The 19,266-nt window shown below is 34.3% G+C and overlaps 1 protein-coding gene across 1 annotated transcript in view; it reads right to left on the minus strand.

Moving 5' to 3' along the window:
- The window catches only part of cntfr (ciliary neurotrophic factor receptor), a 198,987-nt gene that overhangs the window by 40,805 nt on the left and 138,916 nt on the right, over positions 1–19,266 (minus strand). The window contains exons 4-6 of the mRNA XM_088628780.1: positions 13,143–13,260; positions 10,683–10,849; positions 5,934–6,097 (exon numbers count right to left, since the gene is read on the minus strand). Coding sequence (XP_088484906.1) covers positions 5,934–6,097; positions 10,683–10,849; positions 13,143–13,260 — 449 coding nt within the window. The remainder of the gene's footprint in view (positions 1–5,933; positions 6,098–10,682; positions 10,850–13,142; positions 13,261–19,266) is intronic.

Genomic DNA, 19,266 nt, shown 5'->3' on the forward strand with positions numbered 1-19,266 from the left:
ACATTGCTACTTCCTAAATCACTGCAGGACCCTGAGCACAGCTTCTGTCACTTTGTTTTATGTACAGGAAGCCAGTGGTAGTGGGCCAAGAAAATCACTACCAAGCCTGTTAAACAACTAGACACTTGAGTATGAATGACAAAAGTACGTACTGTACATATTCATGTCATTAGCCATGATTTTATTTCTTTTGTGACTGAGGACATCACAGAAACACATCAGGGATTTTTAAACATGGTTCAGCATGTGGTACAAGATCATGTTTAAAGTACCAGGCTAGTGGTGACTCATTCTGTGGAGTAAAATGTATTAATTCTGACTGGCAACACTCAGTGGAGGTTAAGAAGGGGAAAAAGTTAATAGTTTTATTTCTTATAAATAATCTTACAGATTCAGACTTCCATTGAAATTTTGATCACTTTGCGAGTGGCATTTTCATATAAAATGAATGAACAATCTACATCCTGGAATATGTCAAAAGTCTGTGAGACGTATATTTTTTGTTCGTTGAGGCTGGTATGCTTGCATTTCTTCTTAAGGTATGAATTAAAACAAAGAACTTCAGACCTGAGAATTTGGTAACCTCCTAATATGAATTAAGCTCCTAGAGGGTGCATGTAATTTAGATATCAGTTAGCGTTCTAGGATTCTGAATGCAAAGTTATATAATGGAAACTGTGGTGTCACCTAGTATGATACTTTAAGTAACATTAAGGGAGGGTTGCAATGGAGGATAATTAGGTTTTACTGATCAACAGAGTCTTATCAGCTCAAAGTGAATTTCTCCTATCAGTAAGCCAGATACACACTTGCATTTTCTTCTGTTTTTCTCTTCTCTTCTCTTTTTCATGTAATGGTTTTTAATTGCGTTATCTGGAATCTGAAAAAAACATTACAAGGGCACAAGAACCTTTTTTCAAGGTGTTGATGCTTAAACAAAAAAGAAGCATGGCAATATCTTCTCACACTGTCAGCATATTCAGGTATTAGAGATACAGTTTCAGAAAAAGTCAAAATTCAGCAATTTAAGGCCATTTTGTAGAAAGAGTAAATTATGGTACTGGAAAAAAAGATGTTCAGCAGGACCACTGTTATTTGTATGTATGCCAACAAAGGAGTGTTGCACAGATTAAAACATACTGTGTCACAAGGTGCGAAAAAAATAAACTTTTATTGAAAGTATTATCAAGAATCTGTCTCAATCACACAGCAGACTCTTTGAAGTCTTTGTAGACAACGCTTAGTTGTGGGTACAACATAAACATAGTTTTAAGTGCTCTGGAACCTTGCAAACGGTTTGAAATAAAACAAGGAGAATTATACCCCTGCAACACAATTATGATCTCATTCCTTCCTAAGATCAACTCCAAGGTTTCCTTGACATTAATACTAATGTTCCAGAAATTCTGCAATTTTAACTTACAAATCCCAATACTACATTGTACATCTCATTCTTTGCATTGATATTTGTTTGAATTTTAAGAGGGAATAGAATTATTTACACAAAAATCTAGAATATCAGAAACGTTTATAGTTGATTCTGATGGATAGTACAAATGCAAAGAAGAACTACAATATCTGAAATGATTGGGGACTGTCATTGCTAGGCGGAATTGAAAACAATAAATCTGCAATTAAAAAGGTAATTATTTCCCTTGTGAAGAAGAAAAATAATCTACAAATCAACATGTTATAAGCTCTCAAAATGTAAATAGTTTGCATACCATAACATTCAGCAGAACCAAACTCCTTTGAGTCCTTGTGTTATGGAAGATCTAAATCTCTGATTCTTTCGTCTAAGAGCTGCCAGCTCCTTTATTCCCCTGCTAGCATGATTGTTTCTAGAGAGGAGCTGTCAAAGATTTTTATTTTCTTATTAGCTTTGATAAGTGCTTTGGAGACAATGGATTCTGTCTGCACAATCTTTTTCATATGTTGACCACATAAAGTCTATAAATCTGGAAAACAAGTAATTGTGTATACTATATATTACTATTTTACTATATACTGTACAGTATATACTAACTATAAAGAGACATTTTCTGATTCCTTCTGTTGTTGTGAATTAACACAATCAGATACATAAACAAGTTTAAATGGTATTTTAATGTGAACTTTAATATCATTAGTAAAAGGAAAAGACAAGACCATATTCTGTATTGCTTTATCCTTAGGTGACCATCACTAGCATCACCACCATCTATAAGAATGAGAATAGAGACAGAAAATACAAGGAGCTTTAATGAGCCCCATTAGATGAATACTTCAAATATATTCTTAAAAATAACCTTTGCAGTGAGCATGGGGCAATTTCCTTGACATTAAAAGCTCTTATACAGTGATAAAAGTTATTTCAAAGTGAGTAGCATTACATTAAACACTACAAGAGGAGGTAAAGCTTCAGTTATTCCTCAACAATGCTAACATTCTTGTACTCAGTATGCATTATGGCTCCCTACCTAGTTGCTCTTAGAAAGGAACACCAGTGTTGTGTTGAGCCTCCCTTTAACAAAAAACCATGTGCCATTGAACCACTGCAGAGATGAAGCAGAGTAACTAAATGTAAATGTGAAACTAAATTTAAACACATAACAGATGCCAGTCCCTTTGATTAGCAGATGCTTGTTTAACCTAATGTTCACCTCCAAGCCTTCATTAACACAGCTCATTAATGCAATTATTTTCATGAAAGGTTTACAAAGCGACCACAAACTGTTTACATACCCAAAAATCTTAGTTCAAGCCCATTGCATCAAACAGTTCCTATTGATTTCACTTGCTTCATAGCAAAGCATATACTGTACGATAGTTTTGCCAGTGCGCTCCAAGCTAAGAAAGCTAGTTGTAAGACAAGTGAAATGCCCCCAAACCTTTAGAGTTCCAAGAAATGGACCCCTTAAGTAGTTTAGTTTTACACCAGAGCATTTGTGGATTTTGCTTTCTTGAAAGAGGAATATCTTTTTCTCATTTTACTCGAAACTCCTGTTACAAAAAAATTGCTAGGAACATTTCCTCCACCATTAAGTCATGAACCAACAACTTTGAATAAGTAAAGAGTTATATTATGCATTTGTTTTTTTGGATTACAAAGATATCATTTCTACATTTCCTGAGAAGTTTCTTACCAAAATATAATATTAATATTATAATATTAATAACAGCAAACAAAACACTCAATAACCTTGATTTATGATAAAGGCAGCCTACTACTTTACGATTACTATGAAACTATCAGTGCAAGCTTTACAGATAATCTATATTTAAAGCCAACCTGTCATGTAGAGAACACATACTGTAGTCACACTACAAATACTTTGGGCCCACAACAAAAAGGATATATTGAAGACTTCTGGTTTAATATTCAGTTAAATGCCAGAAGTGATATAAGTAAATGCTGATGAACATAACATACTGTATATAGGATTTGTGATTTTGTCAGTAAAGCTTTCATGATCTTTGTAGTCTTTTATATTGGTATTTTTTCATGATGTTATTAGTTTAAACTCCACAGGGGAAAAAATAATTTGATATAAACTGATCTGTTCCTTCTCATGTATATCTCAAGTGCTTCTGAGTGCTTACAAACTAAGTTACTAATCAGAACAAAAGGTTCAAGAGCAGTTAATACAAGAATGACCCCTCAAGAGTGCTATTATAAAAATTAGGAAACAGAATAAGAAATAATCTAAGCACTAGCATTACAAAAATGTGATTAGAATTATTTCATAATTACTGAGAGCTACACCTACAGTATGCTCAATCTACAAGTGTAAGAATCAAAGTTTTCAAAAGATATTCTTTCTATATGCTAATCTCCTCTAATCAGAGTATTTCAACCATGTGCATTTAGGAAAGACATTGAGAAAGAACCTATCACATACTGACATCTAAAAATATTTTAGATGTAATTGAGTCATCATTTGCAAATAAATTAATTAGACCATACAAGTCATTTTTGTTCTTGTATACAAATTAAATCCATGTGTTTGCAGTTGCTCATATTCAGGGCAAAAGGAAGACCCAGTGTTAGCAAGTGAGTATGTTTGGGTAAATTGAGGACGTGCCATTGAGTCATAATCATGAAATGCTTCATTCCATTAGAATTTGCAGTTCCAGCAGTAAAAATTGCTTTTTTTATTTGGATTCCTATTGGTTTTTAAGTAGCTTAACATGGAAGTGTCTCTATACATTCTTAGAGTCAGTAGTGCTGTTTAATCTAGAATTCCTTTGTTATCTACCCAAGTGAACACATCATTTTACCAGTTCTTAAGATATGGAAGCCTACAGTACAGTATGTGATGTTAACTGCAAGGGAAATGAGATCAATGTTTTAAATTCAGTTTGCTTGATTTAATATAGATAAGATATACTATATTAAACTATGGTAAGCTATAGCTTGCAGTGGGTCATTATAGTTTACCATAGTATCAGAAAGAGAACTGTGACAGAATGGCTTTAACTTGTTACGTTTCTCTGGGTGGGTGTAAACATCCTATTTGTACAAAACAACAGAAAAATAAAACACAGAATATATCGAATTAATCAAGCTCCATCACTACTGTTGTGTTCTCTATACACTGATAGGAGAAAATGCAAAAGCCTTTCGGGAAAAATCATTTCAGGAATTTGAGGAATGGGTAAAAAACAAAGCGAAGACAGAAAATGACATGACATCCAAGGACACATTACATGCAACCTTATTCTTTACACTATGTCACTCAAGGGCAACATTGAAACTTTTTCTATGTGTGCTGTCAAAAATGCAGCGTATATGCACTTTTCATACTGTCAAAGCTGTCTAAGGAAAGAAACTGCAGACTTCCTACCACATTCTATTGGAATAAACAGCTTCTTACATCTTTATATCACAGTATGCATTAAATTAATGTAACTGTAAACAATGTAATTTTGCAACAGACCTTTTTGATTTCTAACAAATTGGTTTGTTTTCAGCCAGAAACCTTTCTGGCAAAGGAATGGCTTTAGTTATCCTTCAAAACACAAGTCCCAACTTCGGAACGGACAACTTGGTCTCACTTCCAGGGTTCATGCATCCAATACACTCTTGAAATGATCATTTCAGACAGGCAAATTTTAAATAAACCAAAAAAAATCTGTCTGACGTGGGAGTCACAGTCTGTGGCTGTGATATTTCAAAACTGTCTTAGGACTTACAGCACTAGAACTCATCTATTTAATTTGATGAGTTTTAGGGATCAAATATTTCATATCATTCTAAATTCTTACTTAAAATGGTCCAAGCCAATTACAAATAAAACTTTTCATATTGAATATTTATGGAGAAATACTAAAAATACATAAAGCAAACAAAATATCTTTAATGGCATTTGAAAAAGTGACTTTTATCATAAGACTCATTTTCCATAATTACTTTGTTTTTATGTTTTCTTTGTTTTGCAAAGAATTACTTAAAGTTTCTTCATTCTAGGACCTTGCATTTTATGTGCAAAATACACATAAGAATCATAACATGTAAAATATGTTCAGTTAGTAACAACTCATTTGGGAAAAGAACAAAACTATTCAAGTCAAGATACTGTATCTATGCTTAAAGATTAACACGTCAAACACTGACATGAAGGACTGGTGCAAAACATTTAATTACCACCATTGACAGATAGAGGTCAGCTAAAGTAAGGACAAATATGTTAGTTTATTTATAAATATTCTCAGAGAAATAGGCACACAATGATATTCACCCAAACCAAACTAAATTTTACAGTTAAACTATCGTATCTTGAAATATATTGCTGTTAGCACATTGTTTGTACTGTAAGTCTTACGCACACATCATAATAGAAAGAAAGAACACTGACTCCATGTACTGTTTTTAAGAATTCCAGATTTGCTAATATGAGCAAGCTGTTGTACTGCACATCACACAGCAGTGTGAAAGGACATACTGTACTCACATGTTGCCACTGGTCAAGGATCAAAGGCCTGTACCGGAGAAAATACTTCAGGGGGAAATTGTCCACCTCTGGCCATGTGGATGGGCTCTTCCAGGAGACTTCCAATCGCCGTGCATTGTTGATGACAGGCCTGGCTGAAACCTTTTCAGGAGGGTCAGGTTTAACTGGAAGAAAGAAGATCACAGGAACTTCAGATTAGTCCTCACTTTTCAGAACTCAGTATAGTTCATCTAGGCTGGAAAAAGTTGCTTCCCCTAACTGATAAAAGTAAATCAATATGAGTGTGCTGAGTGCTAAAAAAACCTTCAGAAATTATAAGTTATGCAACCTCATCAATTGATCATAAATGTTTTTTTAATGATCTGTGTAGATGTGACAAGTGCGGTTCTCCCTGTCCCTGCCGGGGTCGTCATGGGATCCAGGGATGCACAGTTCTCTTTCCTAGACAACAGACAACTCAGCCACACCAAAGGACCAGACCCTGTGCCATGACACTGACAAATATTAAACATTATTAGAAGTTAAAAAAGAAGACTCCTCAACTGGAAAACCAGGCATGATTTGTATAAAGCAATTTTGCAGCTTTTGGGACACCCTCCATCATTTGCTCAAACTAAAATCTTAATTACATAATTAAATCAAGTAATTATCTGACTAATTACATCTTTTTTAAAATTGGTTTCACTTCAAAAGAGGTTGAGGCTAAATTTATCTGTAAATGTGGAAGCTCATTTGGGACAAAATCAAAGACAATGCATTCTCTACCCTGGGCTTGAGAAGACATTACAATATGTTCTTAAACAATAAGAAATGATGTGCGGAGAAAAAAAAAACATTCATTCATTTTGTTAAGAAACACAGTATCATATTTTTCAGTCCCCAGCAGTGACAGCATTCATGAGATATGTGGATGGAGACCCAAGGCACTGTCCCCGAAGTAGGTCATATCACTTAGAATTCATAACTGTTGCTTTGTAAGGTAATCTGACCACCTGCTTTCTTAAAATCTGGCAGGGAAACATTGTGTAAAATTTGTTATGCAGACAATCCACTCTTTCCCTGATCTGCCTGTGGAGCTGAGATGGGAAAAGAAAAAAAGAATGCAACAGTTTCTTTTCCTCAGTGTTATACTGGCTGGGAGATCAGTCTGTTTGCACTGAGGTTTAGCTTGTATACCTCACTTGTGTTTCAGACAAAGAGAGCAACAGAGCAGCTGTGCCTTCCCACCCCCCACTCTTTTGCTATGAATGGAAATGAGCTCAAATACAGAGGCTTAGCATTTATGTGTTAAACCTCATTTTGGCCTTTAGAAAGCCTGAGATAGTTATACAGTATACAGTGTATATGTACACACACAACTGTGAAAACAAAATGTTTGTGTTGTTCTGCTCTTTTCATACAGTGTTTTTTCTCTTTTATTTAGAAAAAAAATCTATGGCATTTTTAGCCACTGTGAAATCCTGATAGATTTGTGTAGCCTTTCGGCTTTGTGAAGGTGTAGAGAGGAACACTTAACAATGTGTCCATTAGATTAGATTGAGAAATATAATGGATTAGCTATTGCATACAGCATATTTGTGGCTCATTTCTAGTTCATTTTCATTTATTTTGATCATGTTTTTCAAGATTCTGATCAGTTGTGAACTAATTTTTTCTTAATCACAAACAATGTCTTCTCATCCAAACTAAGCTGTATTAACAATATAAATCACTAGGGGAAAGTTAATTATTGATTATATGAGTAAATTAGTTTATAAGATACAGTGTATTGTAATTCCTGATTGTATTTAAACAATTTTGAATATTAATGAACAATGAAAACGCAACTTTTACATACAGTACATACCTCACTGGGCAGAGCTGAATGTTATTTATGTTTTAAATCAAGAGTTGACAGGCTTGTTGATTCTTTGAATATTATAATTATGTTGGGTTAGAGTTAGACTCATGTGATATTATATATGTCAGATTCTGAGTGATATTTAAATTGAATGCCAAAATGATTGATTAGGAATTTGTCAAAACAGCAATAGCAAGAACAGCTCAAGTTGCTTATAAAATGGAGATCCTCTGGTTGCTAACAGCATGGTTGAGGGCATCCTGTCATAGTGAGATGTTTCCCAGAGAATTAGATATTCTGCTTCAACAATCAATGGACTAGTGCAAAGAAACCAATGAAACCATTCTGTGTAGGACAGCACCTTTCTGGAAGGCAGGGGGTCACCACACCAGCCAAGGACCATCACATTCATCTGATCTAATCTGTATAATCATCTACAGACTGCAATATTTACAACATGTGAAATAACACATGTATCAGCAGATTTGCTAGACCTTATCGTCATCTACACGCACAGAGTTCATTCAGGGATAACAACAGCTGACAGATTAAATTGATATCTTCTGTGGTCAGACATCGTTATAACATACAGTACAGTATATGAAATGCTCGGGGTCTGATCTTCTAACCCAGGTATCCTGATGACCTCACCATTTATTACCAACTCATGTATGAGCATGTAGCCATCAATGTAAACACTTATTTAGGCGCTTATTTTATAGAGGATTCTGGGAATTTGTAAGGAGAAAAACTCATTAATTCGCTGAGGAGGAAAACCAATGCTGTAATCTGTGATAAGCAAGTGCTCAAGTGGTGGCTGCAGTGGTTCCCAGATGGTTTGATGTCATACAAGAAAATCCAGATGTTGTGCAACCCGCACAACTTCCCTCAGGCCAGCTATTATGGAGCCAGATTTAGATTGAATTGTGGCAGAATACCAGCCAAGAATTTAATGGCTCATTTTTTATTAACCTTTTCATTTTTAATTGTAAATGCCTTGGTTCTGACTTAGTTATACATGTGGCCATACATTAATTAAGAAAATCCAGCAACTCAAAACTGTTGTTTGGTGGAAAAAATAAAAGTTAAAATAAACTTGATTTTCTAATTGAATTAATAATGCATGTTTGTTATGCACATATTTTTTGCAGTCTGGATTAAGTACTCCTTTAAACACTTTTAGATTTATTAGAAAATTAATTTTGAGGAAGAGATAATTTATTGCTTTTTGTCAGCAAGTAACAAAGTTATAACATGTAAATGGTTACAAAGAGATCCCCCAACCAAAAACTGGATTGTTATTATTTCAGAGATTTATTACATGAAAAAAAAACAATCAGTTAAGACTCCAGAAAGAGGTTTTGAGAGATAGTGGGAGACGTGGATTATTTATATTACCTAGTGCTATTATTGGACGTTTTTTTTTAGATAATTGGCAACTTTTTTTGATTCCCTTGCATGTTGTTAAAAAACAAAACATACAGGATGTAACAAAAATAATTGTAAAAAAAATAATTTTAAAATATTGTAACTAAAAGTTGCAAATAAATACATTACTATTCTTGAACTGGCATGATGGTTGATCTTACTTGAATAGTATTTATTCCCCTACTTGTTTGGCTTGTTTTCTAATGATCCTTCCTTCCAAGACATATTGTGCAGTTCTTTGTGGTATGGTACCAACATCACTGTTTTCAGACATTTAAGTTTAGAGTTTATTCAAGTCATTCAGAGACATAAAAGACTCCATATTTTGAAACACATCCCATTCTCTGTAGACCTAGAGTGAACTGTGTTACAGGATACATTCTGTATGGTGTACCAATGCATAACAGGAATGGTCTGAGCTCAGGATCATCATTTAATAATGATGGTGTAATATGTTATTTGGAAAGGTCTTTTACATAAACAACATGCTTGAATAGATTCATATTGTAAACTACACCTTTTAATATGAACTGGAAGAAAATGTAACTGTTTTCTTTCATTTTGTATTTTCTGCATTTGTATTTCCATAGCTTTATTTCTTTTGCAATTGTATCCATTGGTGCTTTAAAAAATGAAACGCAGAGGCTTCTACTATAGATGTTACTACATATGTTGGCTTGGATGAATGAAAACCTGCTGAATTCAAATATGGTGTGTCTAGCCATGAAAAACAAATGTAAAGGAAATTCTGACCTACAAAGTGAATATGTCTTCAATTTAAGTACAAATATAGAGAGGTGTAGAGAATTAAAAATAAATTCAAGAATATTATTTAGTTTTTTCAGTTTTGCATTACTGAGTCCTCTGCACAGTTCTTAGAAGGAGATGCATACCCCAGGAGGAATGCATAGCACAGCGTAAAAACTTCTGGACACTGGATTGCCCTGACCAGTCTTAAGCAGGGTTGCACCAAAAAGTAACAAAATTGGAAAAGTAACAAAAACCTTTAACAGCACAGATCTATAGCAACATTCCACAAGGTCACAGAAACAGATGGAACCAGATTGTGGCTGTATGGTGTTGCCAAGGTTCGCTCTCACTGGTGGCCTTACAATGACACTGAGAAACCGACTGAACCATCTGTGTAGTTGAAGTCACTTCAGTTTTCCACCAAGACGGATGACTTTGCATGCCTTTCAGCTAACAAAACATAGTTACTTAACACTCAGCTTAGAACAATGTTCCCTTGTCCCCTATATTTCAGGGTTCTTGTATGAGAACATAGAGATCTACAGTATTGAACTACTGTAAATATGAATAATGAAAGTTTTTGGCACTTTCAATAAGAAATTCTTAATGACATGTTGTCAGGACAATATGTGAGGAGGCTTCATGCACACTGATTAGCACCAAAGTGAGACATTGAAAAATGAACGACAAATTAAAAAAAAAGACATTGGCAAGACAAGTCACAATGTTACCTATTGCAGACTCTTCAAACAATATTGCATTGGAAGATTTTCCCAGAGCATTGATTGCAGTGACGTTCACTCTGTACTTGATGGGGGAGAACAACTCGGGGAATTTCACATGACACCGGTTCTTGTGGACAGGGTCTCTCTGCACTTGAAGAACACTGTCACCATGTCTAAGAAAGTAAGATAAAAGAGCAATAGTATTACTATTTGCAGTGATATTAATGATGTGGCTATTCTTAGTACCCCTACTGATGGTATGGCTGCCCCTGCAGATATTAGAAATACTAATACTGCTACTACTTCTAATCCTACTGCTGCAAAACAAATGGTTTTCGATTTCAGTAATAATACTACTTTAGTAATAAGAGCGTCTGTTAAAAAAAAAAACATTAAAAATACAATATCCTGCCATCTTCCATGATGCAATGCATGGTTTCTGTCAAGAAATAATAAATATTTGTGTTCATACTCTTATTTTATCACTGATCTATTTAACGATCCACCGCTTGCAACAAAAATACAGTAATTTCCTTTAGGAAGACCTGGCTAAAATGTGAAGCCCAGGTTTTACATCAATCGTTTGATCTTCCAGTAACAAGTTGAATGCTCTATTGACCTCCAATTGACTTCCATGCCCCCAATGTCTGAGGAATGACACAGGGCTAGCTAGGAGTGATTAGGAGAGACAGGGACACCAGAATCTTGCCAACTAGAATTGTCAATACACTATTTAAAGTGGAACACAATACACATGATTTTACATCGTGATTTTCTGCGCAGTCTTTATACCTTTATATTTTATGTCTTCAATATTGCGATGGCAACACATTGTTTTTTTAATCATTACGTCCCATTGAGATTAACTGGCCAAGGTGAATTTAGTAGGAAACTGACTATGACCGTAGCTAATGAATGAGTTCAGATTGGCCAAGTTTTCTCTTGAATTTGACCACATCACAGGTGCCATCACCACTCAACTCAGTTGGTAAAGCCATCCTGTTACATATCAATTGACCAAGAAGCCAGTTGCAGCATAATTCTGCAATGAGTGGACTGGAACAGATGGTGTTGCCACTTTGGTTATGAAGAAAGACTGCCTACTAGTTATCCACATCACTTAATCAAGGTAAAAATATAAGATATGTTTGTACTGTAAGTGTTGCTAATGCAAATATATGCAGACACATTTTATTTTTTTCTGTATCACTATAATTGAACAACTTTGCAGTGTATTTCATTTTACTGGATTAATTTTTCCACTAACTCTTGTAACAACTCTTGTTAGACAGTTGTGACAACTTCTAAAAAGTCTCAGTCGAGTTTCAAGTTGTTTTTTTTTGCCATTTATGGCATTGATAAAATAATAATTTGACTCTTTGGACAATATTCTTGGATATTTGTTCTTGGATAACCAATCAAACCTCTAAAAGCAATTAGTTCTTCTAATAAATCTGGACACTTTTGTCTCAATATCAGAAAACATGGAGCTTTCTAAATAATATATTTTGGGAATGCCTGAAACATACTGTACTCTGGAAACACCATGTGATTATCAATGGAGGGTGTTTTGCAAGATTCATTAGTGTGTTAAACTACACTTATCTCAGAAAAAAAAATTCTCTGCCTCAATTATCACACTGTAGAAATATTTTGCCTAAACTAATAAAATTATTAGTTGAAGTGCATTCACTTCCTTTTCTTTGTCTTTGTTTACAAGTTTTTGTCCTGGTAAATTTACCAGTGATTTACAGTATCAATGTTAAGAATAGAAGAAAGGTTAAACATGTGTAGAGGCCATTTAATGTATTTACAGTTGAACATTTTATTGTCACTAGCATTTTGATTGACTAACTGATATGGGAATCTTACCCAAGTGTTCTTTGAAGGAAGCTAAGGCATAAGCTTGTACCGATATACTGTAATGATTTACAGTATGTGAACATTTTTCTTATACTGGAAAAAAAATAATTTGAACCTATAATATGTTGCACATCACTCATGCTATGATAAAGAGTTGCAAATATACTGTTGTTGATTTTTAAAGGAGAAAGCGTAGTAGATGATTTTCCAACATGTAGTTCGCTTAAAACTATAGTCCATATATAATCATTATGCAAATACTGTATTTAGACTCTAATATCTTAGTCTTTTCATTATACAAATATTGTGCTAATACTGGGTTTTGGAGATGAAGCTGGGCAAAAATCTAAGAATTGAGAACAATCTACAAAAAAACATTGAGCACCATGGAGACATTTTATGTCTTTCATGGCTCTGGTACTTCTGAAAAGTACTCTCCTTTTATCCCCCCACCCAACTGAAAAGCAGGAAATCCCTACAGAAAGAAATCATTGCTTGGCTCTTTAGAACGCCATTACATTGTTAACACTCTACATGACAGGATTTCGACACTCAATTCCCAAGGGCTCCAATTCCAACCTGTTTTAAACACATGACTCTTACTTAACGTGGACTTCAAAATCTGTGGGGATGTTCGTTGTGTGCTGGAGGTGCCAACTGCAGTAGAATCCATTCGGGTAAGTGTTAGATCGGCATGTCACTGTGGGTTCCTTTGGAGGACCTAAGGGGGAGGAAGAGGAAGAAAAGAAAATTACAGCAAAGCACTTTCGTGCTGCACAGCCTTGGCGAGAACATCAATCCAGACTTCTTGAAACCCCTTCAAAAGTTAATTTCATTAATCGTTTCAAAATGTTCTCCCACACAACCAAGGTAAAGGAAGACAAGAAACATTTTTTCCAACCCAATAACCCACCGAAAGTCCACCTAAAAGATTAGACCCCTTTTTAACACTGTCAGTGAAGCATGCCTGCTGCTGCTAAAATTGAAACTGATGACTTAGACCCGTTGTCAAGGAGACAGATGCCATTAGCTTATTTTTGCTTAGCATGGTGTGAAATGCAGGGGCTAAGCTGTAATGGCTGGCAAAGTTTTCTATCATTTTGTCACTTTCTTTTCCCCTGTTTTCCAACATATTGACATGACTAGAGACAAAGCTGCTTTGAAGCTTGGCTTCTTTTTTGTTTTGTCTGATTTAAATATACAGTATATTAAGCTGCCCCCAACATGATTTCACTGGGGGTCTCAAATTTCTAAATGGCTGTGCTGGAACAAAAGAAGGCAAAGTGTTTGCCCAGAAAATCACTGGGCTTTTGGCTTGACTTTCACTCAAATAGTCGTCATCTTTTAATCATTTTATTTCTATGAACAAAGTTCTTCTCATTGCTATACAGTAGATGTTAGTGACTTCCCTGTGAAATGAGAGCGGCACTGTCAATCAAACAGTTTCAGAAGTTTAGGATGAATGAATGGCATTATTTTAGCATGATTACCTTTTGAACAAAAAACAAACAATACATTTACCAAAAGCAATAAAACCAAGCAAATGCTAAATTATTTAAAATACTTTTAGCAGTAGTACCTAAGAGTTTTAATTATTACAAACTACAAACATTAAATCAAAATCGCAAACAAGGCCTGATCTTTCATTTTAAATATTTTAGACAATTCATTAGTTACTAGGAGAGAAGTACAGTACTTTAGATTCATACATCAATATTCATCAGAAGAATGTTAAAACATATCTGCTAAGAACAATAATAAAGAAAATGCTTGGAAAACAGTTTTAATTTAATACTTACAAAGAATTAGCTTTGAAAGTTACTTCATAAATTAGTAAATGCTGACAAGAAAAACAATATTTTACTTTTTTGGCCAAATACTCCAAACACAAAGTAATTTTTTCTAAAACTTATTTTGGAAATGTATATTTTATGTTAATGCTCTTCAACTTGAGTAAACAATGTCTTTAAAATTCTCATATTGAACATACTGTAGATATTTATTTAGGTAAAATACACCAGCATTTAATAAAGAGTATTGTGTTTGTTTTCACTCTTTTCCTGTAAACAGCATTACATTTGTATAATGGGAGGACATAACACATTTAGTATCATACTTTCCTTTTTGATATTAAGAAAACATTTGCTGTTGTAGTAAAATTACTGGCTCATAGTGTGTTTATATTGTCTATTCAAGTAGCTTTATCATGAAAACTGTGCACAGTGGGACAATGAAATATAGAAAATACATATCTGGAACCAAGGGGAACATTTTGCCATGGCCAATAACAGTACACCAGAGGGTGCTATACCATTTCATGTATCCATCTATTTTTGTTCATGGTACGCTTACCTGTATCCTCTGGTTAGTACCCATAACATTAACAGTTGCTGGTAAATGCTTTCACTACCCATGAAAAAGCATTCCTGATGGTCCCATTTCTAAGTCTGTGTAAGTGCATAGTTTTTATAATACTATTGTGTGAAATAACCAAATAACTTTATAAGAACTGTACTGTATATATACAGTAGAATACACCACATTTGAGACAGCATCACATTATAAGATTTATTTTTGTTTTAGGGTATAGGAGGAGGGGGGCTTTTTATTATTGAACAGATGGACAAGATATTGAACTAAAGTAAAAAAAAAACTATCGCTGTTTAATTATTAATAAATATTAGCCAAGAAACATATCTTTTGGATCCTAGCTCATTTTCACTTCTTTCTGCCTCTTCATGTACAGTAACTGCAGAGTATAACTCTCTCTTAGCACAAACTTTATCAGACTCACTTCTACAAAATGTTACCTCAGATCTAAACTGCTAATTTCAATTGCTCAGATTAAAATACTACACTTAGTATACGAATGAGAGTTAAACTGAATTGTACCTCAGCTGGCTCCTTTCATAGTCTTGGTATTATCTGAAGAATTAGGTCAACATATGAGCTAAAGTTATAGAGGTGTACAAAATGTACTGTTTGTGAGAGTTATTTCTAAAAGCAATTACATTACTAACATCAGTCTATTACAGGATAATTCTGTTGGTGAATAGTGCAAATTAGGAGTGTGCCTACAGAAACTTTCTTAGTTAAATGAGTGATAAATGCTCTAAATGCAAGGAAAATTAGACATGATTACATTTTATGTTATCTTGACTAAAGGGATGTTTTTTATAAGAAAAAAAGACAAAAATGTATAAACACAATGCTAGGACATATCAGGAAAATACAGATGGAAGATAAAGGAATGCTGTGATTGTCTCTATTTTTTCCCACTAAAAATAATATTTTTATGTAGCTCTATATTTTTAGCAAAAAAAAAAAACACATCTTTCCTTGTATTTCAGGGAAAGTTTCATTACAGAGGAGACACTTTCACAACCTCTAGAAAAAAAAGGATATTGAAAATTTTTTTTTTTCTTCCTTGTCTTTAATTATATGAGTCTAAACTGTTCAGTGGATGCCAAGACTTTACAGTCTAGTGAATGCTATCTATCCTCTCTCAGTGGAGAGAGAAAGAGTGTGAGAGAAGTGGGGATTAGTGTCTGGGAACTCTGATACCCTAAAGGCATAGCTTCCGATTGTACAAAGTGCGTGACCCAGGATTCCTGCATTCAGTGTGGTGGCCCTGCTTGGACTACCTCACCTCAGGAGGTTCATTCTGCTATAGAAATAAGACCTTGGGAGACTTCCCTTCAAGCCAGAGGAAAAGGGCACAGAGACAGTTGATGACTGAAGTACCAGCGCTACTGTATATTGTATTGAAACCAATTCACCAGAAAACGTGCAAAAGAAGATTAAAAAAAACTTTTCTGCACTGTTTGCAACCTAGCAACAATCACAGTGTTCTTTGTTTTTCTGAATCCAATATATTTTCACAGTTTATAACAAAACTGCTGCTGTTTCTTTCCCTTAGAAAAATTATATTGATTAAGCCATTCTTTCAAAAGGATTTTATATCTGTAGCCCTCAATGATCTACACTGCATCTGGTGTAGATTTAAATACAAAATATTTGGTACAGATGTTTAAGATTTCTGATATAACACTTTTCCTTCGGTTTGTGGATATTTTCAAAGGAGAGAAGTTCACAACCAATTTTATATATTTGCACTCAGAATCACCACAATGAAGTAAAAGCTTGGGAAAAATGTAAATATTGATGACTATGTGTAAATCAAAATTAACTGAATAAATATCCAATTTGTGTAAAAAGCATATGAAGAATTAATTATTTTAAATTTTTCCTGCTTCAAAATACAGTATATGCAGAAAGTGTCATTTTAATATTTTACAATCATATGCAAATGTATCACAGGCACTCTGATTGATTGGAAGACAACATTATCCTTATTCCAGAAACAAAAACAATAAATGTTTCCATTTGTTAAAATATATTTCAATCAGATTTTTGACTGTGACTGTAGAGAAAAAAGCTGCAATATAATTTCTCTTCAGTCACTTTCAAAGATTTATTTTTGTTATGAAAGAGGGAACCCATATAAGAAGAAACCCATCTTAAAGCGCTTTAGAACCAGAAATGGATCCAACGAACTGCAACTGAATAAATTGTAGATCTAGCAGTTGTATTAATAATTTTCTATATCTGAGATATGATATTAAATAAACTTTTTTGTTAACCATTTTTAAAACACAATTCCTTAATCAGTTTTCTGTGCTTTGGAAAAGTTAAGACATTAGCGTTGATCAAACTTGATACCAAACCCTACAGTCTGATTAAAAATCCCTATATCATCACAATCAAATAAAAAATCAGAAACAAAAAATCAGACACAGGATACTTATGAAAGTGAATCTAGAAAACTGGATTATTCCAAGATCCCAGGCTAACACAATCTTCCACTTGGCCATGTAATGCTACTACAAATCATTCAAGAACAACACAGACAATACCACACTGATGGACAGGATAACCATGAATAATCAATATCAATAGTAACATTTAGGTGGGTTATAAGAACAGTTACAAAAAGGAGGAAGCCATTTAGCTCCTCAAGTTCCATTAGTTTGGTTGCTAGGACAGTATACTGTATGATACTATTACCTGATCTCATCCAGCTGTTTCTTGAAAGAAGCTAGATTATTTGCTTCATCAACACAGCTGGGTAGCTTGTTCCATAACCCCGAAAACCTATTGTGTAAAGAAGAGCTTCCTGTTCTCAGTGTTTAAATGCATTTTCACATAGTCTAAGTAGCATTTATTGATTCTAATGATAAAGAAAAACACCATTAAAACTGTAGTTGAAAACTTCAGAGCTGTTAAAATCAATTGATCTTAATTAAAGTCGAAATTTATAGGGCCGTTGAGGTATTATAACCATTAAAAAAAGACAGCATTTGCTTTTCTACCCCAATTTCATCATTATGATCACTCATCTGTCACAGCTCAGCCTGGCTGACTGATGGATAGACAGGGCAGCATAAGGAGTGCCCCTGGCGATTATTAGAAAAATGAGTGGAGAGAAAGTTCATCTGGTAAAAGACTATCAGGGAGAGGTGGGATGAGCTCAGAGCTGCTGACCTCCTGCACCAATTGAGGATGTATCAATCACCAATATCTCTCTAAGGGCCCACACACCTTTGAACACTAGAAAGAGCAAACCCACAGCACTGCTGCCTCACACCATGTGCAATGACTCCTGTATTTGGTTACAGTATGTTATTGAAAACACAACATACACTTGTCAAACAACCACTCCACATTCTGGTACTGTGCTGATTAAAGTTGTAGTCAAAATCCTGAATACTGACACTATAAAACAAGCAACAGCAACAACAATGAAAACTTCAAAACACCCTTATGCTACTGTTCTACTAGTGCTGCTTTCCATGTTTGGCCTGTTCAAAATCATAATATACAAACTTCACCAATTCACAGTTCTTATTTCTTCTGAAAAACATAAACCTTGGTTATAGTCACATTGTTATTTTTAATGTTCTTAATGTGATCGTCTTATCATGCTTTCAAATTCAGCTTACACCTTTTTTGTCAAGCTATTCAGAAATGTTTTATCATTTTATTCTTGAATGTACAGTATATAGAAAAAGGAAAATTGAAATGGTGAAAGGTAGTATGAATATGAGGAACCTTAACAAACCAAAAAATATACAGAGGAGATAAAGATATAAGCAGTATATTCCAGAACTGCAATAGAGAATTGACTGAATAAATCCTCACTAGAGTTAATGGCATACTTCTAAAGTCATTCCAGAGGACGTAGCTGCATGGCTGTTGGTTTTAATCTGTGCGCCTGATGTCCAATAAAAGAAACCCAATAACAACAGCTCAGGGATTTCCTAGTGAAGGCAGGCCCATGACACTGCTTGGGTTAAGCTAAATGAAATGTTCCTGTGAATCTGAGTATAAATCATTACTTTAGATTGGTTCCAATGTATATGTCACGAGTTCCACAAGTGAAACAGGAAGCTGCTTGGCTTAAATGCTGCAGTGAAAAACATTTATCTCTGACACAGTAGAGGACATAAACAAATACCAGCTGTATGTCTTCCAAGTAGTAGGGAATCCTAAAAATCTATTTTTCTTTTTAGATGTATTAATTTCTTAAATAAAATAAATACAATAATTTATAGTAAACATCAAGGGAATAATACATTTGCAGGCAGAACAAAAGATGAATGAATAACTTATTGCAGTAAAGAAAACAGTTGTACAGCAATACACTGCACATAATACATCCATTGAA

Source organism: Lepisosteus platostomus, chromosome 4 (genome assembly GCF_059453375.1).
Source record: "Lepisosteus platostomus isolate fLepPlt1 chromosome 4, fLepPlt1.hap1, whole genome shotgun sequence".
Lineage (NCBI taxonomy): Eukaryota > Metazoa > Chordata > Actinopteri > Semionotiformes > Lepisosteidae > Lepisosteus > Lepisosteus platostomus.